The sequence below is a fragment of the Olea europaea genome, chromosome 5 (genome assembly GCF_002742605.1).
Source record: "Olea europaea var. sylvestris chromosome 5, O_europaea_v1, whole genome shotgun sequence".
Lineage (NCBI taxonomy): Eukaryota > Viridiplantae > Streptophyta > Magnoliopsida > Lamiales > Oleaceae > Olea > Olea europaea.
In genome coordinates, this window is record NC_036241.1 from 10,074,396 (window position 1) to 10,098,392 (window position 23,997).

The 23,997-nt window shown below is 32.7% G+C and overlaps 2 protein-coding genes and 2 long non-coding RNA genes across 12 annotated transcripts; all 4 read left to right on the plus strand.

The window, feature by feature from the left end:
• The first annotated feature begins 1,890 nt into the window (after nucleotides 1-1,890).
• LOC111394584 lies at nucleotides 1,891-4,350 on the plus strand. The gene is made up of 2 exons (XR_002702646.1): nucleotides 1,891-3,813; nucleotides 4,004-4,350. It is a non-coding gene; the product is annotated as an uncharacterized LOC111394584 (long non-coding RNA).
• Nucleotides 4,351-6,403: 2,053 nt separating this feature from the next.
• Nucleotides 6,404-12,652, plus strand: LOC111394583 (phosphatidylinositol/phosphatidylcholine transfer protein SFH8-like). 4 transcript variants are annotated; one of them, XM_023020474.1, is made up of 16 exons: nucleotides 6,404-6,600; nucleotides 6,706-6,735; nucleotides 6,831-6,951; nucleotides 7,767-8,073; nucleotides 8,838-8,937; nucleotides 9,044-9,310; nucleotides 9,423-9,500; nucleotides 9,589-9,690; nucleotides 9,794-9,843; nucleotides 9,960-10,059; nucleotides 10,181-10,276; nucleotides 10,355-10,465; nucleotides 10,711-10,843; nucleotides 11,426-11,829; nucleotides 12,009-12,083; nucleotides 12,334-12,652. In XM_023020474.1, exons 3-16 carry the CDS (start codon nucleotides 6,918-6,920, stop codon nucleotides 12,352-12,354), a joined length of 1,878 nt encoding a protein of 625 aa, XP_022876242.1. In that variant the 5' UTR covers nucleotides 6,404-6,600; nucleotides 6,706-6,735; nucleotides 6,831-6,917; the 3' UTR covers nucleotides 12,355-12,652. The 4 variants fall into 4 exon arrangements, with proteins under 4 accessions (XP_022876242.1, XP_022876244.1, XP_022876241.1 ...); XM_023020476.1 differs by having other exon boundaries at nucleotides 6,838-6,951; XM_023020473.1 differs by lacking the exon at nucleotides 6,404-6,600 and having other exon boundaries at nucleotides 6,627-6,735.
• A 1,298-nt stretch (nucleotides 12,653-13,950) lies between these two features.
• LOC111394952 lies at nucleotides 13,951-14,559 on the plus strand. Its single transcript, XR_002702770.1, has 2 exons — nucleotides 13,951-14,022; nucleotides 14,213-14,559. It is a non-coding gene; the product is annotated as an uncharacterized LOC111394952 (long non-coding RNA).
• A 2,066-nt stretch (nucleotides 14,560-16,625) lies between these two features.
• Nucleotides 16,626-22,874, plus strand: LOC111394585 (phosphatidylinositol/phosphatidylcholine transfer protein SFH8-like). 6 transcript variants are annotated; one of them, XM_023020479.1, is made up of 16 exons: nucleotides 16,626-16,828; nucleotides 16,928-16,957; nucleotides 17,053-17,173; nucleotides 17,989-18,295; nucleotides 19,060-19,159; nucleotides 19,266-19,532; nucleotides 19,645-19,722; nucleotides 19,811-19,912; nucleotides 20,016-20,065; nucleotides 20,182-20,281; nucleotides 20,403-20,498; nucleotides 20,577-20,687; nucleotides 20,933-21,065; nucleotides 21,648-22,051; nucleotides 22,231-22,305; nucleotides 22,556-22,874. In XM_023020479.1, exons 3-16 carry the CDS (start codon nucleotides 17,140-17,142, stop codon nucleotides 22,574-22,576), a joined length of 1,878 nt encoding a protein of 625 aa, XP_022876247.1. In that variant the 5' UTR covers nucleotides 16,626-16,828; nucleotides 16,928-16,957; nucleotides 17,053-17,139; the 3' UTR covers nucleotides 22,577-22,874. The 6 variants fall into 6 exon arrangements, with proteins under 6 accessions (XP_022876247.1, XP_022876248.1, XP_022876250.1 ...); XM_023020480.1 differs by having other exon boundaries at nucleotides 16,626-16,822; XM_023020482.1 differs by having other exon boundaries at nucleotides 16,626-16,822; nucleotides 17,060-17,173.
• Nucleotides 22,875-23,997: the final 1,123 nt, after the last annotated feature.

Here is a 23,997-nt window from a genome sequence, read left to right on the forward strand (position 1 = left end):
TGCTTATAAGTAACGTACGTAATGAAATCCTACATTTCGAGTTCGTAGCTTTTGTGTATCATCATTGATCGAAAGCTGGAATCCACGTCGCTAAAATTATTCTCAGTATGTAAATAGTTTAAATGCTTCTAGAACATTCTTTATTATAAATTTTAATTATTGCTTAATGTCTTCGGAGCAACCTAAAAAATATATTCTAGGTCTATATGAAGAATATTTTGCCCTAACTCAAATTTTTCAGGTTACCTTTCGCGATCATGCATTTAACTTTTAGGACTATATCTTCGTGCACCTAAAGAGGTTTATTCTCGCTTAATTTTTGCTCTATTATGCAATTGTTCTTCTCTATATTTCTATTTAAGTTGCGCTTTTATTCTTACACTTCCATTTAATTAATCAGGCTATACATTTTTTCTATAGGTATATATCTAAAGAGTAAAGAAGTAACAAACATGCTTGAGCCTTTTCTAAAGCATTTATCACTAAATTTAGAAAGAACTCTCCCCAAAAGTTTACCATAATTTAAAATAGCAATCAAATATGTTCATAGAAACCTTTTCTGTTGTTTGTAGCTATAAAATGAACGTTATAAAGCTCAAATAAACAATCAATTTTCTGTCAACATACTTGATTATTCTTTCGTGAGAATTCTTTCTAAACTTAGTAATGATTACTTTGGAAGAGGCTTAAACTCTATGTTCCAACCTGATTTCACATTGAGAAGTGATTTCTAGACCAACATTTATTATGTTATGTTATTTTTCTCAATTTATAATTCTTAAATTTCAGTTTTACTTACAGACACTTCACACCACTCTTTTACACATAATACTCATCTTTATTCTCTCTTTCAGGAAAAAGTAATGATGTGAGAATGGAATGTGGATCGAAGGTGTAAAGATATGTTTTGGCGTCACCCAGTAAGCAATTTTTTTTAAATATAGTGCCATTGGTCTACCAAATCCTATGCACGAAAATGATGAAAAAATAGGCACGACTGTCCTTTTGCCAATTTATTTCAAAGTTTAGTTGCTAAAAGATTTAATGTCTTAGGTCGTTCTTAAAAAGCATTCGATGGAGTTGCATGATCCCTACAATCTTGAAAGAGAGAATTTGTTGCCACTTATTCATAAGGGGTCATATCTGACACAATGCTAATGTCATATATTTTCTACCAATTTTATCCCTCATCTTTTCTCTAACACCACGTCATTGCATTTTCGTAGGATTTCTTTCTCTTCTCTAAGTCAATCTCCATTTGTCCACGCTTATTCCCATACCTCTTCCCAAACAATCATTTGTACTTTGCAAATCTTCTCTTTACTTCTTTTTTCTTTTCTATTTCTTTCTCCCACGATTTTTTGTTTAATTTCACCAAAGTTTTTCATTATTCTTTTGCTCAAATACAAAGAGTGGAAGACCTCTCGAGAATACTTTCATTTGTTAGCAACTAAAGGGACGTAATCTGAATCTTTAATGTCAGGTGGTTAAATGAAAGAATACAAAATGAAAGATTGGTTCCCATTTCTTGGAAGCTTCAAAACGTCGCCTTTGTAAGTCTAGGTTTTTGGATTTACTATCGCACTCGTTGCCTGCCTATATTTTTTGACAACTCGAGCTAGTTTTCCTTTTCAAATGAGAATAGAAAGTTCTGGTTTTCCGTTTAGATTCTAATTATATACACTTTCCAATTGATTGATTCTGGTATTTAAATAAATGTTTTAAATTTCATGCTCAATCGAGGATGATTCCTTGGCCTTTGCGGTTTGGTATTTCCAATTTTAGCATATTAGTTTGGAATATTTTATGTAATTGTTTTATCTTTCAGGATACTGTTATTGAAATTTCATTTTCAACATAAAAATGTGACATTGCTTAGCTAAGGTACGTTTATTTTTATAGCTTCTATTCATGTGGGTTTGGTTCAAATTTCATTGAGATTGTTTGGTTTGCTTTATATTGTAAAAATTCTGAATCTTTAGCTGTCATAGTGCTTTAAATTCAACTGATTTGGTGAATAGTATAACCGTATTCAATGTTGCTTACTTTTATGCCTGGGGTTGATGATGAGTTTTTAGTATACATCTTACTTTTCCATTTTTAGATTTTGCATTTTTAGTCTCTTTCTTCCGCTTAATTTCTACCTACTGTCATCATTTAATAAATTACTTGCTATTGTTTCCCTGTGTAATGTCAACGCCTATTTAGGAAATGTAAGATGTTATTTTGTAGAATTTTTTTATCAAATCTACCTTTATAGTACAATTATGTTGCTTACGCTATTAGTTCTTCGCGTAGCTAATGGTAGTAAGGCTTTTTGAACTGAAACTTCTGTGACTAGAATGTAAGTAAAATTAGTGTAACCTGAGTAGAAGAATTTGTTTATTGCTTTATTGAAGTAAAAACAGTTGATATATGTTATAGAAGGATATTTTGCAACTGGGATTGGAGTTCGAATAGAAGTTAGCAGAATTGGAGGAGTTTATGTTGATATACTTATATGGCCTCAGAACTGACCTCTCTATAGTATAAAATTTGAGCTAATTATACAATAAGAAAAATTGGTTTCTTTTGAGTATTTTTACTTAATGATTTGATCTTTACAACTCTTAGTCGTTTTTTGCAAATTGTTTTGACAGAATGCTTTGTGAATGCATTTCACTTAATTTGATGAGCCAACATAATTCTGACATTATGTGAATAAGACCTCATTAAATAAAAATGGCCATTACGTGTAGTACGACATATTTTATTGTTCTCGTGTTGTCGATTCTTTTATTTATATAAAATCATTGGTATAGTCAGCTAGAGTTCTCTGTAGATATTTTTTCTCCTTTTAATAGCATTGATTTTGGATACGATGTAGATATGGTTGGATCATAGTGTTGAAGAAATTTCATAGCTAGCTTTTGAATATAGGGTATAACGCTTACTTTTATTTTAAAATTGAGTTAGGATTCGTGATGAGTAAAATGATTGCAAGCAATTTTGATTTATTTTATAGTATATGTAGTGTTAGTGGATGGTGAAACCAGGAGGATATATGATAGGTATAGTAAAGAGGGACTTAAGCAGCATGTTGCCAATGGTGGTGGTACTGGTAGATATGGTTGAATGAATTTTCAAGATATTGTTAGCTTGCAACTTTATGCCTTCCTTGCATGAATTGTACATTTTCATTTGTACATTTCATTTTTACTTATTATCGAACATTTGTTTTGTTTTCTTATGTATGAACCCCCCCATAACTAAATTCATTAGAACTTGGATCTCTAATTTGCTTGTGTTATTTTTACTTCAAATTAGCACTCAATTTGTACATTTTATTTATTTTGAACAAAGTCGTTACAAAAATTTGGTTTTAGTATTTCTAATTAACATATATAATGAAATCGTACATTTGAACTTCGTTCAATTTTATATCATCGTCATTCGGAGAATGGCATTCTTCTGGTTAGACCTATTCCAAGTAAGTAAACAGTTTAAAGGCTTATACTTTTATAAAAAACCTCTTGCCTACATTTTGCCATAATGGTTGCATTTCATATGAACTTCCCCAGGGTATCAAAAGACTTTCATATCAGTTCTTTGCCTTTTTCTTCTATTGTACCCTCCAAAAAAAAAGAAAAAAAAATTATAGGATTGAGAATGCTTTAAAAGATTTTTTTTAATTATTTTTGATTAATTTTTCATAAAATTCTGCAGATAAAAGTTGCTCAAGTTACTTTTGAATATGAATAACACATTGCAACTGAATTTGGGGGTTCATTGAGCTTGACCCTGTTCATGCAACTGACTTTCAAGTTCCCGTTGGTAAAATTTTTTCGTAGTCATAGCTCACCTATATGTTTTTTGACCTAGTTTTCACATGATGGATGATATAATTCTATGCTGAGAAAAGTGATGGTGTTGCACATTATATAATTTTCATTTATATAGTTGTTCAAACTCCTTTTCCTTTTGTTTCCTATCTGATGGAAAACTTATTGTTGGATTCTATCAGATTGTACTAGCGACAAAGCTTGCTACGAAACCTTGAGAGGCCACAATCAAGACACTTTCATATGTTCAAGGATGGTGTGTTTCATTCTTACATGCTCGTTGCAACGAAGAAACATATATTACTGAAGGCATCGACAAAATTACTAAAAAAACTTTGAAACTATTTCTACAAATTCTCCTACCTCCTTGGATGTGATGAGAGTAGCTAAATATTTTACGTTGTACCATATGATTTTCTATTTATATTTAACATACTGGTGTTTCAATGGCATCTGGATATGTGACTTATTATCCTTTTATTTTCTATTTAATAGTAATTGGATGTTAGGAAATAGATTGTTTTAACTACATCAACCTTTTTTTTTCCGGATCAGTGTGAATTTGATAATCTTTCCTTCAAATTCGGTTTCTTATTGATACCGTATTCATTATGACCATAAACTCTCTTTATCGTTTACCACTTAATGTATATTTATAATTGTTCATGCTAAGTCTACATAATTATATATTTAAATTTTTTAAAAATATCTTGTCTTTTTAACAAATTAACTTACAAAAATATAACAAATCATCGTGCAATGCACGATACACAACTAAAGTTGAATAAAATGAAATTTAATGTTTCAAGTACTATAACACTTCTTTGCGCACAATAATGTTCCACAATTTTTCTTCTTTTACAAGGACTTGTTATTTGTATTGAAACTCCACAAAAAAGTTCGACGAATAGTTGCTTACTGTAGAATATATGTTCAAGAAAGTATGTTTCAACAGTATCATTGTTTGTCTTTGAGCATTGTTAATTGTTATCGCAAAACATAGACGTATTGAAAATTATTTTCTATTGAATTTGAATAGATATCCTCCATTACTTGCCAACGTTAATTGGATGCGTGGAAGGGAAACTTATTTTTTAACATGTTGTCCAATGATTACTTCAACATGAATAATTTGTCTCTTGAAATCATGACAAATTATGCTTGTTCCATTGCAAAAATCTTAGATGGTCCAGATTTCTTAAGAACATTGCTGAATAACTTTTTTCGAGATTATCTTATGTGGTGAGATACCATTTGGCAATAATGTATTTAGGAACTCCTCTTGGTAAAATTTATTTGTATCATCTACTACTTCATCAAGATTTAAAATCGACATATTCTTCGCCTTCTACAGGAAATAACTCAATTAACTTGTTATCGAGGTAGTCAACATACTCATTTTTTATTGAAAGAATTCGACGTTGTACCATATAATTAGAAGAAGGTGCATTTTCTATTAAATCCAGGAATATTTGCATTGATTAAGTGTAACTCTCAAGTTTCAGCATCGTCACATGCTATGTTTGTCTTCTTTGATAAGTTGACGAAGTCATTCTCTGTGTAAGGTTCTGTTTCATTATCAATTTGGCTATAGTATTGTACAAATCATTATTGAAATTTTTTTGAATTGTAATTATTAGTGATTTTCATAATATATTATATTGAAAAAATAAATAAAAATTAACTGCTAAAACATTTTGTTTTCATGTTTTATAATAGAGTTTTTATATTTCATACAATAATGCTTATTTCTTAAATACATATAAAATTCTTATTGTCTTTTTTATTTATTTATATTAATGATTTTTAAGACTTCGTCATTGCACATAGCCTCGTTTGGCCTCCCATTTTTTGAAATGAAAATATGCGGAATAGTATTTTTATTTTATTTTAAAAATGAGTAGTTGAAAAAGAAGGAGAATTTTTCGATTTACATGTAATATTATTTTATGAAAGGTCGTGTGATTGAAAATAGAAGAGAGAAAAATGAAATGGAATTTAATGGGGCCAAACGTAGGCATAATAATGCTCCTCGTTGAAACTTTTTTTTTTTCCTTTTTTAAATTGTACGTATTAATGACTATTTATAAAAGCAGTAATATCAATAATTAGTAATAGTTGTATTTAGTGGTGTACAAGTTAATTTTTTGGTTGGAAATAAATTAAATTTATATTAATGACATATAAATATATTAAATGGGAATTGAAGATATAGGCTAAATATAAGGGTAAAATTGTCAATCCTTCATTTTTAAAGAAATAGATAGATCAAGAGATAAGTTAGAATTTAATAAAAATTCATGGGTTTAATGAGATTTTATGATTTTACTCGTTAGGTGATTGTCTTCAATTGCTATATTTTACTAGATATTTTGATCATATAAAGAAATAAATTTGAAGATAATAAAAATAAATAAATAAATAAATTTGATCATGGCGCGTGGGGTTCGAATATACTAGACCAACTATTTTAATTTATTTATTTCCTTTAGATATATATCTCGAAGGTGTAAAATTGTCTATTCACGTAATTAATCCTCAAATCGCTATTCACTAAAACCCGATATCACACGCTCCAGCGTTTTCAGTTTTAACACCAATCACCGCCGGCAAATTTTCGCTCTACTGCACCCCACGCTCCCTTCGCCACGTGTCATTCACTCCTCATGGTCCCACCCCCAACGGCCACTCTACCTTCCTAAACGCTTTACGAATTAACCTGCCCTCAGTTCTCTCTCACATCGTCGCCGACAAAATCTAATCCGGCGATACAGAAAACGTATTTGTATATTTATATCTAATTTATTTTCAGAATTCCCATTTTTCTTCCTTTTTTGCGGTTACAGATATTGCGTTAATTAATATTTATTGCCGTTTCAATCAGCTTCGCGATCTGCGTTATTACTTTTTAAAGGTTTACTTTTACTCCATCTGAATAAAGTAGACAGCTGAATTTTCGTTCTAAACGTTATTTAAGTTTTGTACTGAATAATGATCTGATTTTTCTAGTGTACAGAGATTTGGTAATGCTTGATTGAGTAATTTATCGACCATCATCAACAATTTTGAGAGAGTTTAGGTGATCGATAGTTTGCGATGTCTGGACCATTGGATCGATTTGCGAGGCCTTGTGAGTAAAAATTTGTTTCTTGTAATCGTGTTGACTTTTTTAGAAAATAGAGTTTATGCGGTTGCATTCTGTATGAACCCAATGTAATTAGTTGTGTATCATTTGTTGAGGTGATTTTTGTTGGAAATTTTATTATGTTTTTGCTAATATGGGCAGTTTCAAATTTAGAAAAATTAAAGAAATTAGGCAAACTTAGGATGGGGTTGAACTTTTCTACTTCCATGAAATTTCTGGATCAAAATTGTGTTGTTGCTTTTTGAGGTGTGTATTAACGCCTGACGCCCATTGTTAATTTTTTTTCACTAAAGTATTTCTCTTTGCATTGGAAATACTCTTTAGAGGTATTTCTTGAAGCTCTTTTCCGTCGATGTTTAGTTTTAGACATTCTTGTGCTGCAGCTGCACTGCTGTATTTGATGATTCCATATGTGTGTAACTGTTTTGAAATGGCATGACTAGAATTGATTATTGTGGAGACACATAGCATCTATGACTCCATTCATTGAAAGTAGGTTATATTCTCTAGACCTTGGTTTTTTTCTTATAAATTTTAGTTTAGATGTGGAAGTATCAGTTGGCTCCTAAAAGTTGTGCATTCTTAACAGGCAAATATTGGAATAATTTGTAACAAGGATTATGTACCAAAATAACTAATTTAAGCCATGATATGAGATTTATTAATTTCACAAAAGCTTTCTTACTATATTTTCCGATTATTGGACTCATTTAACTTCGTGTTTCTTCTATGAATGAAGCAGTCATTTTCTTTTAATTTAAATGAATTTTTTATATCTATATTTTCTCTCCGCATAATAGGCTTTGAGGGCTCATCAGGTAATGATGAGCGGAGAGAAAGAAAATCTGACTTTGAGAATTCCGAGGATGAAAGAAGGACAAAAATTGGTACCCTGAAAAAGAAAGCACTGAATGCCTCCTCAAAGTTTAAACATTCTCTGAAGAAGAAGAAGAAAAGTAGAAGCAAGAACGATGGTCGAGTCAGCTCTGTTTCGATTGAGGATATCCGAGATGCTGAGGAACTAAAATCTGTTGACGCATTCCGACAAGCCTTACTGTTGGATGAATTATTACCAGCAAAACATGATGACTACCATACGATGTTGAGGTTCTCTATTCTTTTCTCTTTACTATTTTTCTTAAATGCATACAATGACAATATAATCTATAAAGTTCATCCTGGACCATCACATTGTTGGAATGGATTTATAAGGGAGGTCACTGAAACATTACCTTTCATTTGGGTGGATTATCCGCCACATTTTGAATTGGAATATCACTCGAGTCTCTCTAATTTAGACGTATGCACTCTTTGCCAGAGGATGCATAGGGATGAAAGTTCTCCATGGCATCATAATTTTCCTGGACTTATCTGTTTGGATCAGCATACCAAGCCAGAATAATGTTTGACCCTATTTTGATAATGACCTTCTATAATTCTTCTGCAACTCTATCTTGTTGTTTATAAAATTAAATCTCTCATGTTTTAGTGAGAAAAAATTTATGTCTGTCTTCTAAAGAAATGTCAATTATATAGTTGTGAGTGATTCAGACTTGAGTGATTACTTCAACCATTTCTTGTATGTTATGAGTTTCCTGTTCGTGGGGAATATCAAAGACAATATGAATGAGATTAATGTTTCTTGTATAAGCTTAGTTCATCCTTGGAAGGTTAGTGGTCACAGTGCTAGCTTCATTCTACACGGGTTTTACCTGTTCTATATATATATATATATATGACAATGGACAGAGGCACGTAAATGTAGCTTTGAGTTTCTTTTTTGTGAGCTCTTGGTTCTGTTATTAATTTCCCTTCTGATTCAGTAATCAATCAATCTTTTATAAGATTATTATTGACAAAATTACTTGCAGGTTTCTGAGAGCAAGGAAGTTTGATATTGAGAAAGCCAAGCAGATGTGGGCTGATATGATTCAATGGAGGAAAGATTTTGGTGCCGACACAATTATGGAAGTAATAGACATGATAAGTTTCAAACTTGCTTGTAGACCTGGCAAATGTCCTGGTTTCTTTTAGTGATGATTCCTTTATGGATTTATGTTTTTTTATTCCCTGCCAGGATTTTGAATTTAAAGAGTTGAATGAAGTTTTGAAGTACTATCCACATGGTTATCATGGAGTTGACAAGGAGGGTAGGCCAGTGTACTTTGAGAGATTGGGGAAAGTTGATCCAAATAAACTTATGCAAGTTACGACCTTGGACCGTTATATAAAATACCACGTGAGAGAGTTTGAGAAATGCTTTGCAATTAAGTTTCCTGCTTGTACTGTTGCTGCCAAAAGGCACATTGATTCAAGCACAACAATTTTGGACGTTCATGGTGTGGTATGTTTCATGCTGTTAAGTTTTCATTTTTCACAAATTGTCCTTGCAGCACATATGTTATTGGTCATTCTTAATTTCTACATGTAATATGTGTCTCATTGTTAAATTTCAGGGTTTGAAAAACTTTACTAAGAGTGCGCGTGAACTCATTATGCGGCTTCAAAATATTGATGGCAATAATTATCCTGAAGTAAACTTTTAGATTTAGCTTGATCAGTGTTATCGTTCTTTGCAAAGTCTTTGGGTAGTGATATATATTGTACTTCCAATTTTTACAGACGCTCCATCAAATGTTTATCATTAATGCTGGTCCAGGCTTTAAACTACTGTGGAATACTGTAAAGAGCTTTTTAGATCCAAGAACCACAACGAAAATTCATGTATGTCAATATTCTTCTTTCAGTTGTTTGTAAGCATTGTTGTCCTCTTCAAGCGACTGACTGCAATTAATGAATCTCTCTTTTTTTCTGAAATTTATCGAAGGTTCTTGGAAACAAATACCAGAACAAGTTGCTTGAAATAATAGATTCCAGGTAAATGGGATTGAAATCATACTTAACAGAGATGATATTCATCATCTTGCTTTTGATGACATTACCGTTGAATTCTGTTTGAATGACGCTGAATTTGTTTTTGTGGGCTTATGCAGTGAGTTGCCAGAATTCTTGGGAGGAATGTGTACCTGTGCAGATCAAGGGGGTTGCATGCACTCTGATAAAGGACCATGGAAGAATCCAGAGATTCTAAAGGTACTTACCTAATCTGCGAAAAGTTTTTACTATTTAAAATAAATGAATGCATTACATAACCCCAGTCAACTTTATTGTTGTTTATTTTGAAAAAAGTTGATTGCTTGACATCACGGTGCAGATGGTACTCAATTGTGAAACACTACGTGCCAGGCAGGTTGTTAAAGTTCTCAACAGTGAGGGGAAGGTCGTCTATGCTAAACCACACTACCCAATGGTATGGCCTCCATGTCATTTTGAATGGTATGTTAGATTTAAGCGAAACGATCTTGGTTTCATTTGGTTGTTGAAGCAGGTTAAAGGCAGTGATACTTCTGCTGAGTCTGGTTCTGAAGCTGAAGATATTGCTTCACCAAAGGCCATCCGGAGTTATTCTCATCTTCGGTTGACTCCTGTTCATGAGGAGGTACTGTTTGGTTCAGAGTTCATTTTCACAATTATATGTTTCAGTTTTCTTCGGCTGGGAAGCATAAAATTAGATGTGCCTTAATTGAAAACCTCTATATTTGTGTTAAGTAAATTTGGGCTTTTGTCACTATTGTTTTGGGAAATTTCAGCAGTAAGAACCTTTTATTGTCATAGTAGGTGGATCAAAATTGACTATGCATTTTGTAATCGACAATTTCAAGTAATATTCGACTTATTGCACAGGCTAAGGCCAGTGGAACGCCAACCTATTATGGTAACTTTTCAGGAAGTGATGAATACGTTCCCATGGTTGACAAGGCTGTTGATTCTGGATGGAAGAAGCAAGCATCCTTTCAGAAGTCTAGTATTACAAAAGGTTGGTTTCTGAAGTACATGGTTAGAAGATTTTGATCCGCATTTGTTACCCGACATCATTTTTAAATCAACACAGATCATCCAATTCCTGCTATTATATGTATTATTATTTGAATATTGATGTGTATATCTATGTCATGTTAATCTCTCTCCTTCCCTTCCTCTCTCTCTGGAACAATGATACAAACATTCTGCAAAGAAATGTTGCACAATGTTTATCTGACATTTGTCATCAACCTGTGATTATTGTCAGTGAGAAATTCATTTATTTTTACCTTAGTTTGCATAGATGAGAAGTACACAGTTATACAAATGACCAGAAGAAAAAGGTATTCAAAATTTATTATTTATCTTTTCTAATTTTGCTTATAGCTATAGGTTGGGTAGTTTTTGTTCTCTCTTTTATATTTTTCTAGTGTTCATAGATCAATTTAGCCTGCTGTGAAATTATTAATTGCTGCCACATTTGAGGGATGTGCTAATCCTTTTCTTGTCCTGCAAAATAAACAATTGAATCTGACGTAGGATCAGAATGATCTCCCTAGAATGCTTTATTAATACTGGCCATTCATTTTTCATTCAGAGACATTTCCCGCACCTGATTCTCAAAATGCTTCAGAAGGACTGCATGCTCGGATTTTGGCTGCTCTTATGGCCTTCTTCATGACCCTTTTCATGCTCTTCCGCTCAGTATCGTGCTATCTAACCAAGAAGGTTCCTGAAGTATCATCACATCAACAATCAACCATTACGGAAATTGCCTTTGACACGAGCCCAAAGGAGGAATTTCGACCGCCATCTCCAACACCAGCATTTTCAGAGGGAGAAATGCTCGCTTCTGTAATGAATAGGTTGTGCAAACTTGAGGAGAAGGTTAATACTCTTCAAACAAAGCCATTTGTAATGCCCTGTGAGAAAGAAGAACTGCTGCATGCTGCTGTTTGTCGAGTGGAAGCCCTAGAAGCAGAGTTAATTGCAACAAAAAAGGTAGATTCTGTTTTAACCGTCTTTAATTTGCAACCAAAATCCATTCTTCTGTGACTACATAGATTCAGTACCGTTTTAATCTGCATCGTTGAGGATTTGGTTTTACCTAGAATTCCCTGTTATCCATGTCTTTGTAAAGGCACTTGAACTGATATTGGATTGGATTTTCACCTTGGCAGGCTCTGTACGAGGCTTTGATTAAGCAAGAGGAGCTGCTTGCTTATATAGACGGTCAACAAGAAGCCAGACTTCGGGTGAGTTAAATCAGTTCTTTGTTCTTGATATACAATAGAAGTTTCAACCTTTGAATTACGAGTAGTACTCTTTCTCAGACGTGCACGCGCCACTCACTTTGAAGTTAATCAGAACCTCCCTACAATTTATGAATCATAAAAATTTTGCACTCGCACACATTTTGTTATGCACATCTCTGTCTCAGTCGTGCACATAATTGTAAGCTAATGTCATTCACAGATAATCTGGTTTTGTTTTGGTGATATGCAGAAAAAGAAGTTTTGCTGGTAAGGTGTGAAGTATGGAGGTTCGACGTTCCAGGATGTGTTTGGCTGTGTTGACGTATAATAAATATCCACTATCATACCGCGGCTGTGTGAATTTCATTGATGTTGGATTTCTATCCTGTTTTGAGAAAGTGAATTGAGCTTGTTATAAGTTACAAATTACAGTTGTTTCTGAAATTACTGAAAGGATTTTTATAAGTGAGATTGAACTCTCCCTCTCCCCAACAGACTTTTATGGCGTGTTTCCTGAGATAAACTGACTGCCATCCATGAATTATGAACATATACATCCCTTTGTTTAATTGCTGGTTTCGTTCAAATCCTGAAAAGTAAGTCCTTGTTTGAGCCCATTCTTTTCGTAAGAAAGAATTTTTGAATAGTGTATTGATGAGAAATGTGTAATGAAAAATAAAGAAAAATTTTGGATTTACGTGTAATGTTATATTATTGAAGAATGTGTCATTGAAATGATGTCTAAACATTGTTTAAAAATGTATTTTTTTTTTTTTAAAGAATGAGACTCAAGTTGGGGCTAAATTGATGTTGCCTTGCTTTATTTTCTAGGAATTTTTCTTAGTGGGTTTTTTTTTTGTTAAAATGAAAATTTTGATTTTCTTATTAAAAAAATGCCATTGAGTCTGCAAAATATTTGTAATTTTGTTTTACCTAAATATTCTCTACAAAATGTCAATTCTAATCCCACAAGCAACTCAAATCAAGGCACAACATCCTGAACATTCCTTTTTATGTCTTACTATTGATTCTTATAAAATTACGACCTTGACAAAACAATACCTTTCATACTCGATGAACGTTGTTCGAACCAAGTAAGTATCAAATTGATTTTAATCCTTTTCCTATATTAAAATACCAACCAAATAGTAAATACACTACACGTAAGGTACACATGCCCTGATAAAAATCTTATTAAAATTTAAGTCAAAGTTACTGATTAAGCCCCTGTTTGTTTCCCATTTTTCCCTATTAAAATGAAAAAAATGATCGTTATCCATCACGGGTCTGTTTGGGAACAATTTTTTCTCCTAAAAATTGATTTTTTGATCGTTATTTCACTATTTCAACCGTCATATTCGACTTCTTCTCTCACAGGTGAACCCCACTTTTTTTATAACGGTTAAAAAATCAATTCTCAAAATCATTCCCAAACAGGCTCCACATCAAATCACCAAATTTGAATTTAGGGTGCGTTTGATTGCAAGTAGGAAAATTGCATGGAAAGAAAATATTTTCTAGGTAATTCAATTGCCTGGAAATTATTTACATGGAAAATGTTAATTACACATGTTTGATTGACTTAAATTTCAACCTAGAAAATGTTATAATTTTCCAACTTTAGGTGTTTGATAGCCATTATTTTTCATGGAAATTGTTATTTTTTCCAATTTTATCTGTTTGACAAGCACTATTTTCCATGGAAATTGTCACTTTTTCCATGGAAAATATTGGATTTTTTCCATGAAAATTTGTCAATGAATGTTCCATCTTTTAAATAAATTAAAGACATAAATTCGGCCAAATCCTAATCAATCCTAATTAATATAGCAGTTAATTTATGGATAAAAACATGCCAAGATTATAACACATTGCAACTGAATTTGGGGGTTCATTGAGCTTGACCCTGTTCATGCAACTGACTTTCAAGTTCCCGTTGGTAAAATTTTTTCGTAGTCATAGCTCACCTATATGTTTTTTGACCTAGTTTTCACATGATGGATGATATAATTCTATGCTGAGAAAAGTGATGGTGTTGCACATTATATAATTTTCATTTATATAGTTGTTCAAACTCCTTTTCCTTTTGTTTCCTATCTGATGGAAAACTTATTGTTGGATTCTATCAGATTGTACTAGCGACAAAGCTTGCTACGAAACCTTGAGAGGCCACAATCAAGACACTTTCATATGTTCAAGGATGGTGTGTTTCATTCTTACATGCTCGTTGCAACGAAGAAACATATATTACTGAAGGCATCGACAAAATTACTAAAAAAACTTTGAAACTATTTCTACAAATTCTCCTACCTCCTTGGATGTGATGAGAGTAGCTAAATATTTTACGTTGTACCATATGATTTTCTATTTATATTTAACATACTGGTGTTTCAATGGCATCTGGATATGTGACTTATTATCCTTTTATTTTCTATTTAATAGTAATTGGATGTTAGGAAATAGATTGTTTTAACTACATCAACCTTTTTTTTTCCGGATCAGTGTGAATTTGATAATCTTTCCTTCAAATTCGGTTTCTTATTGATACCGTATTCATTATGACCATAAACTCTCTTTATCGTTTACCACTTAATGTATATTTATAATTGTTCATGCTAAGTCTACATAATTATATATTTAAATTTTTTAAAAATATCTTGTCTTTTTAACAAATTAACTTACAAAAATATAACAAATCATCGTGCAATGCACGATACACAACTAAAGTTGAATAAAATGAAATGTAATGTTTCAAGTACTATAACACTTCTTTGCGCACAATAATGTTCCACAATTTTTCTTCTTTTACAAGGACTTGTTATTTGTATTGAAACTCCACAAAAAAGTTCGACGAATAGTTGCTTACTGTAGAATATATGTTCAAGAAAGTATGTTTCAACAGTATCATTGTTTGTCTTTGAGCATTGTTAATTGTTATTGCAAAACATAGACGTATTGAAAATTATTTTCTATTGAATTTGAATAGATATCCTCCATTATTTGCCAACGTTAATTGGATGCGTGGAAGGGAAACTTATTTTTTAACATGTTGTCCAATGATTACTTCAACATGAATAATTTGTCTCTTGAAATCATGACAAATTATGCTTGTTCCATTGCAAAAATCTTAGATGGTCCAGATTTCTTAAGAACATTGCTGAATAACTTTTTTCGAGATTATCTTATGTGGTGAGATACCATTTGGCAATAATGTATTTAGGAACTCCTCTTGGTAAAATTTATTTGTATCATCTACTACTTCATCAAGATTTAAAATCGACATATTCTTCGCCTTCTACAGGAAATAACTCAATTAACTTGTTATCGAGGTAGTCAACATACTCATTTTTTATTGAAAGAATTCGACGTTGTACCATATAATTAGAAGAAGGTGCATTTTCTATTAAATCCAGGAATATTTGCATTGATTAAGTGTAACTCTCAAGTTTCAGCATCGTCACATGCTATGTTTGTCTTCTTTGATAAGTTGACGAAGTCATTCTCTGTGTAAGGTTCTGTTTCATTATCAATTTGGCTATAGTATTGTACAAATCATTATTGAAATTTTTTTGAATTGTAATTATTAGTGATTTTCATAATATATTATATTGAAAAAATAAATAAAAATTAACTGCTAAAACATTTTGTTTTCATGTTTTATAATAGAGTTTTTATATTTCATACAATAATGCTTATTTCTTAAATACATATAAAATTCTTATTGTCTTTTTTATTTATTTATATTAATGATTTTTAAGACTTCGTCATTGCACATAGCCTCGTTTGGCCTCCCATTTTTTGAAATGAAAATATGCGGAATAGTATTTTTATTTTATTTTAAAAATGAGTAGTTGAAAAAGAAGGAGAATTTTTCGATTTACATCTAATATTATTTTATGGAAAATCGTGTGATTGAAAATAGAAGAAAGAAAAATGAAATGAAATTTAATGGGGCCAAACATAGGCATAATAATGCTCCTCGTTGAAACTTTTTTTTTCTTTTTTAAATTGTACGTATTAATGACTGTTTATAAAAGCAGTAATATCAATAATTAGTAATAGTTGTATTTAGTGGTGTACAATTTAATTTTTTTGTTGGAAATAAATTAAATTTATATTAATGACATATAAATATTAAATGGGAATTGAAGATATAGGCTAAATATAAGGGTAAAATTGATCTTAAAAAGTTTCTCATCAATCCTTCATTTTTAAATAAATAGATAGATCAAGAGATAAGTTTGAATTTAATAAAAATTCATGGGTTTAATGAGATTTTATGATTTTACTCGTTAGGTGATTGTCTTCAATTGCTATATTTTACTAGATATTTTGATCATATAAAGAAATAAATTTGAAGATAATAAAAATAAATAAATAAATAAATTTGATCATGGCGCGTGGGGTTCGAATATACTAGACCAACTATTTTAATTTATTTATTTCCTTTAGATATATATCTCGAAGGTGTAAAATTGTCTATTCACGTAATTAATCCTCAAATCGCTATTCACTAAAACCCGATATCACACGCTCCAGCGTTTTCAGTTTTAACACCAATCACCGCCGGCAAATTTTCGCTCTACTGCACCCCACGCTCCCTTCGCCACGTGTCATTCACTCCTCATGGTCCCACCCCCAACGGCCACTCTACCTTCCTAAACGCTTTACGAATTAACCTGCCCTCAGTTCTCTCTCACATCGTCGCCGACAAAATCTAATCCGGCGATACAGAAAACGTATATGTATATTTATATCTAATTTATTTTCAGAATTCCCATTTTTCTTTCTTTTTTGCGGTTACAGATATTGCGTTAATTAATATTTATTGCCGTTTCAATCAGCTTCGCGATCTGCGTTATTACTTTTTAAAGGTTTACTTTTACTCCATCTGAATAAAGTAGACAGCTGAATTTTCGTTCTAAACGTTATTTAAGTTTTGTACTGAATAATGATCTGATTTTTCTAGTGTACAGAGATTTGGTAATGCTTGATTGAGTAATTTATCGACCATCATCAACAATTTTGAGAGAGTTTAGGTGATCGATAGTTTGCGATGTCTGGACCATTGGATCGATTTGCGAGGCCTTGTGAGTAAAAATTTGTTTCTTGTAATCGTGTTGACTTTTTTAGAAAATAGAGTTTATGCGGTTGCATTCTGTATGAACCCAATGTAATTAGTTGTGTATCATTTGTTGAGGTGATTTTTGTTGGAAATTTTATTATGTTTTTGCTAATATGGGCAGTTTCAAATTTAGAAAAATTAAAGAAATTAGGCAAACTTAGGATGGGGTTGAACTTTTCTACTTCCATGAAATTTCTGGATCAAAATTGTGTTGTTGCTTTTTGAGGTGTGTATTAACGCCTGACGCCCATTGTTAATTTTTTTTCACTAAAGTATTTCTCTTTGCATTGGAAATACTCTTTAGAGGTATTTCTTGAAGCTCTTTTCCGTCGATGTTTAGTTTTAGACATTCTTGTGCTGCAGCTGCACTGCTGTATTTGATGATTCCATATGTGTGTAACTGTTTTGAAATGGCATGACTAGAATTGATTATTGTGGAGACACATAGCATCTATGACTCCATTCATTGAAAGTAGGTTATATTCTCTAGACCTTGGTTTTTTTCTTATAAATTTTAGTTTAGATGTGGAAGTATCAGTTGGCTCCTAAAAGTTGTGCATTCTTAACAGGCAAATATTGGAATAATTTGTAACAAGGATTATGTACCAAAATAACTAATTTAAGCCATGATATGAGATTTATTAATTTCACAAAAGCTTTCTTACTATATTTTCCGATTATTGGACTCATTTAACTTCGTGTTTCTTCTATGAATGAAGCAGTCATTTTCTTTTAATTTAAATGAATTTTTTATATCTATATTTTCTCTCCGCATAATAGGCTTTGAGGGCTCATCAGGTAATGATGAGCGGAGAGAAAGAAAATCTGACTTTGAGAATTCCGAGGATGAAAGAAGGACAAAAATTGGTACCCTGAAAAAGAAAGCACTGAATGCCTCCTCAAAGTTTAAACATTCTCTGAAGAAGAAGAAGAAAAGTAGAAGCAAGAACGATGGTCGAGTCAGCTCTGTTTCGATTGAGGATATCCGAGATGCTGAGGAACTAAAATCTGTTGACGCATTCCGACAAGCCTTACTGTTGGATGAATTATTACCAGCAAAACATGATGACTACCATACGATGTTGAGGTTCTCTATTCTTTTCTCTTTACTATTTTTCTTAAATGCATACAATGACAATATAATCTATAAAGTTCATCCTGGACCATCACATTGTTGGAATGGATTTATAAGGGAGGTCACTGAAACATTACCTTTCATTTGGGTGGATTATCCGCCACATTTTGAATTGGAATATCACTCGAGTCTCTCTAATTTAGACGTATGCACTCTTTGCCAGAGGATGCATAGGGATGAAAGTTCTCCATGGCATCATAATTTTCCTGGACTTATCTGTTTGGATCAGCATACCAAGCCAGAATAATGTTTGACCCTATTTTGATAATGACCTTCTATAATTCTTCTGCAACTCTATCTTGTTGTTTATAAAATTAAATCTCTCATGTTTTAGTGAGAAAAAATTTATGTCTGTCTTCTAAAGAAATGTCAATTATATAGTTGTGAGTGATTCAGACTTGAGTGATTACTTCAACCATTTCTTGTATGTTATGAGTTTCCTGTTCGTGGGGAATATCAAAGACAATATGAATGAGATTAATGTTTCTTGTATAAGCTTAGTTCATCCTTGGAAGGTTAGTGGTCACAGTGCTAGCTTCATTCTACACGGGTTTTACCTGTTCTATATATATATATATATATGACAATGGACAGAGGCACGTAAATGTAGCTTTGAGTTTCTTTTTTGTGAGCTCTTGGTTCTGTTATTAATTTCCCTTCTGATTCAGTAATCAATCAATCTTTTATAAGATTATTATTGACAAAATTACTTGCAGGTTTCTGAGAGCAAGGAAGTTTGATATTGAGAAAGCCAAGCAGATGTGGGCTGATATGATTCAATGGAGGAAAGATTTTGGTGCCGACACAATTATGGAAGTAATAGACATGATAAGTTTCAAACTTGCTTGTAGACCTGGCAAATGTCCTGGTTTCTTTTAGTGATGATTCCTTTATGGATTTATGTTTTTTTATTCCCTGCCAGGATTTTGAATTTAAAGAGTTGAATGAAGTTTTGAAGTACTATCCACATGGTTATCATGGAGTTGACAAGGAGGGTAGGCCAGTGTACTTTGAGAGATTGGGGAAAGTTGATCCAAATAAACTTATGCAAGTTACGACCTTGGACCGTTATATAAAATACCACGTGAGAGAGTTTGAGAAATGCTTTGCAATTAAGTTTCCTGCTTGTACTGTTGCTGCCAAAAGGCACATTGATTCAAGCACAACAATTTTGGACGTTCATGGTGTGGTATGTTTCATGCTGTTAAGTTTTCATTTTTCACAAATTGTCCTTGCAGCACATATGTTATTGGTCATTCTTAATTTCTACATGTAATATGTGTCTCATTGTTAAATTTCAGGGTTTGAAAAACTTTACTAAGAGTGCGCGTGAACTCATTATGCGGCTTCAAAATATTGATGGCAATAATTATCCTGAAGTAAACTTTTAGATTTAGCTTGATCAGTGTTATCGTTCTTTGCAAAGTCTTTGGGTAGTGATATATATTGTACTTCCAATTTTTACAGACGCTCCATCAAATGTTTATCATTAATGCTGGTCCAGGCTTTAAACTACTGTGGAATACTGTAAAGAGCTTTTTAGATCCAAGAACCACAACGAAAATTCATGTATGTCAATATTCTTCTTTCAGTTGTTTGTAAGCATTGTTGTCCTCTTCAAGCGACTGACTGCAATTAATGAATCTCTCTTTTTTTCTGAAATTTATCGAAGGTTCTTGGAAACAAATACCAGAACAAGTTGCTTGAAATAATAGATTCCAGGTAAATGGGATTGAAATCATACTTAACAGAGATGATATTCATCATCTTGCTTTTGATGACATTACCGTTGAATTCTGTTTGAATGACGCTGAATTTGTTTTTGTGGGCTTATGCAGTGAGTTGCCAGAATTCTTGGGAGGAATGTGTACCTGTGCAGATCAAGGGGGTTGCATGCACTCTGATAAAGGACCATGGAAGAATCCAGAGATTCTAAAGGTACTTACCTAATCTGCGAAAAGTTTTTACTATTTAAAATAAATGAATGCATTACATAACCCCAGTCAACTTTATTGTTGTTTATTTTGAAAAAAGTTGATTGCTTGACATCACGGTGCAGATGGTACTCAATTGTGAAACACTACGTGCCAGGCAGGTTGTTAAAGTTCTCAACAGTGAGGGGAAGGTCGTCTATGCTAAACCACACTACCCAATGGTATGGCCTCCATGTCATTTTGAATGGTATGTTAGATTTAAGCGAAACGATCTTGGTTTCATTTGGTTGTTGAAGCAGGTTAAAGGCAGTGATACTTCTGCTGAGTCTGGTTCTGAAGCTGAAGATATTGCTTCACCAAAGGCCATCCGGAGTTATTCTCATCTTCGGTTGACTCCTGTTCATGAGGAGGTACTGTTTGGTTCAGAGTTCATTTTCACAATTATATGTTTCAGTTTTCTTCGGCTGGGAAGCATAAAATTAGATGTGCCTTAATTGAAAACCTCTATATTTGTGTTAAGTAAATTTGGGCTTTTGTCACTATTGTTTTGGGAAATTTCAGCAGTAAGAACCTTTTATTGTCATAGTAGGTGGATCAAAATTGACTATGCATTTTGTAATCGACAATTTCAAGTAATATTCGACTTATTGCACAGGCTAAGGCCAGTGGAACGCCAACCTATTATGGTAACTTTTCAGGAAGTGATGAATACGTTCCCATGGTTGACAAGGCTGTTGATTCTGGATGGAAGAAGCAAGCATCCTTTCAGAAGTCTAGTATTACAAAAGGTTGGTTTCTGAAGTACATGGTTAGAAGATTTTGATCCGCATTTGTTACCCGACATCATTTTTAAATCAACACAGATCATCCAATTCCTGCTATTATATGTATTATTATTTGAATATTGATGTGTATATCTATGTCATGTTAATCTCTCTCCTTCCCTTCCTCTCTCTCTGGAACAATGATACAAACATTCTGCAAAGAAATGTTGCACAATGTTTATCTGACATTTGTCATCAACCTGTGATTATTGTCAGTGAGAAATTCATTTATTTTTACCTTAGTTTGCATAGATGAGAAGTACACAGTTATACAAATGACCAGAAGAAAAAGGTATTCAAAATTTATTATTTATCTTTTCTAATTTTGCTTATAGCTATAGGTTGGGTAGTTTTTGTTCTCTCTTTTATATTTTTCTAGTGTTCATAGATCAATTTAGCCTGCTGTGAAATTATTAATTGCTGCCACATTTGAGGGATGTGCTAATCCTTTTCTTGTCCTGCAAAATAAACAATTGAATCTGACGTAGGATCAGAATGATCTCCCTAGAATGCTTTATTAATACTGGCCATTCATTTTTCATTCAGAGACATTTCCCGCACCTGATTCTCAAAATGCTTCAGAAGGACTGCATGCTCGGATTTTGGCTGCTCTTATGGCCTTCTTCATGACCCTTTTCATGCTCTTCCGCTCAGTATCGTGCTATCTAACCAAGAAGGTTCCTGAAGTATCATCACATCAACAATCAACCATTACGGAAATTGCCTTTGACACGAGCCCAAAGGAGGAATTTCGACCGCCATCTCCAACACCAGCATTTTCAGAGGGAGAAATGCTCGCTTCTGTAATGAATAGGTTGTGCAAACTTGAGGAGAAGGTTAATACTCTTCAAACAAAGCCATTTGTAATGCCCTGTGAGAAAGAAGAACTGCTGCATGCTGCTGTTTGTCGAGTGGAAGCCCTAGAAGCAGAGTTAATTGCAACAAAAAAGGTAGATTCTGTTTTAACCGTCTTTAATTTGCAACCAAAATCCATTCTTCTGTGACTACATAGATTCAGTACCGTTTTAATCTGCATCGTTGAGGATTTGGTTTTACCTAGAATTCCCTGTTATCCATGTCTTTGTAAAGGCACTTGAACTGATATTGGATTGGATTTTCACCTTGGCAGGCTCTGTACGAGGCTTTGATTAAGCAAGAGGAGCTGCTTGCTTATATAGACGGTCAACAAGAAGCCAGACTTCGGGTGAGTTAAATCAGTTCTTTGTTCTTGATATACAATAGAAGTTTCAACCTTTGAATTACGAGTAGTACTCTTTCTCAGACGTGCACGCGCCACTCACTTTGAAGTTAATCAGAACCTCCCTACAATTTATGAATCATAAAAATTTTGCACTCGCACACATTTTGTTATGCACATCTCTGTCTCAGTCGTGCACATAATTGTAAGCTAATGTCATTCACAGATAATCTGGTTTTGTTTTGGTGATATGCAGAAAAAGAAGTTTTGCTGGTAAGGTGTGAAGTATGGAGGTTCGACGTTCCAGGATGTGTTTGGCTGTGTTGACGTATAATAAATATCCACTATCATACCGCGGCTGTGTGAATTTCATTGATGTTGGATTTCTATCCTGTTTTGAGAAAGTGAATTGAGCTTGTTATAAGTTACAAATTACAGTTGTTTCTGAAATTACTGAAAGGATTTTTATAAGTGAGATTGAACTCTCCCTCTCCCCAACAGACTTTTATGGCGTGTTTCCTGAGATAAACTGACTGCCATCCATGAATTATGAACATATACATCCCTTTGTTTAATTGCTGGTTTCGTTCAAATCCTGAAAAGTAAGTCCTTGTTTGAGCCCATTCTTTTCGTAAGAAAGAATTTTTGAATAGTGTATTGATGAGAAATGTGTAATGAAAAATAAAGAAAAATTTTGGATTTACGTGTAATGTTATATTATTGAAGAATGTGTCATTGAAATGATGTCTAAACATTGTTTAAAAATGTATTTTTTTTTTTTTAAAGAATGAGACTCAAGTTGGGGCTAAATTGATGTTGCCTTGCTTTATTTTCTAGGAATTTTTCTTAGTGGGTTTTTTTTTTGTTAAAATGAAAATTTTGATTTTCTTATTAAAAAAATGCCATTGAGTCTGCAAAATATTTGTAATTTTGTTTTACCTAAATATTCTCTACAAAATGTCAATTCTAATCCCACAAGCAACTCAAATCAAGGCACAACATCCTGAACATTCCTTTTTATGTCTTACTATTGATTCTTATAAAATTACGACCTTGACAAAACAATACCTTTCATACTCGATGAACGTTGTTCGAACCAAGTAAGTATCAAATTGATTTTAATCCTTTTCCTATATTAAAATACCAACCAAATAGTAAATACACTACACGTAAGGTACACATGCCCTGATAAAAATCTTATTAAAATTTAAGTCAAAGTTACTGATTAAGCCCCTGTTTGTTTCCCATTTTTCCCTATTAAAATGAAAAAAAATGATCGTTATCCATCACGGGTCTATTTGGGAACAATTTTTTCTCCTAAAAATTGATTTTTTGATCGTTATTTCACTATTTCAACCGTCATATTCGACTTCTTCTCTCACAGGTGAACCCCACTTTTTTTATAACGGTTAAAAAATCAATTCTCAAAATCATTCCCAAACAGGCTCCACATCAAATCACCAAATTTGAATTTAGGGTGCGTTTGATTGCAAGTAGGAAAATTGCATGGAAAGAAAATATTTTCTAGGTAATTCAATTGCCTGGAAATTATTTACATGGAAAATGTTAATTACACATGTTTGATTGACTTAAATTTCAACCTAGAAAATGTTATAATTTTCCAACTTTAGGTGTTTGATAGCCATTATTTTTCATGGAAATTGTTATTTTTTCCAATTTTATCTGTTTGACAAGCAC

What these genes read in the sequence shown, in the direction of transcription:
- LOC111394585 (XM_023020478.1), top strand. Translation starts at nt 17,140, where the DNA reads ATGTCTGGACCATTGGATCGATTTGCGAGGCCTT. An exon ending in AGAATCCAGAGATTCTAAAG is followed by an intron (nt 20,282 to 20,402) that starts GTACTTACCTAA and finishes ATCACGGTGCAG; the next exon opens with ATGGTACTCAATTGTGAAAC. An exon ending in AACAAGAAGCCAGACTTCGG is followed by an intron (nt 22,306 to 22,555) that starts GTGAGTTAAATC and finishes GGTGATATGCAG; the next exon opens with AAAAAGAAGTTTTGCTGGTA.
- LOC111394583 (XM_023020474.1), top strand. Translation starts at nt 6,918, where the DNA reads ATGTCTGGACCATTGGATCGATTTGCGAGGCCTT. An exon ending in AGAATCCAGAGATTCTAAAG is followed by an intron (nt 10,060 to 10,180) that starts GTACTTACCTAA and finishes ATCACGGTGCAG; the next exon opens with ATGGTACTCAATTGTGAAAC. An exon ending in AGTTAATTGCAACAAAAAAG is followed by an intron (nt 11,830 to 12,008) that starts GTAGATTCTGTT and finishes TCACCTTGGCAG; the next exon opens with GCTCTGTACGAGGCTTTGAT.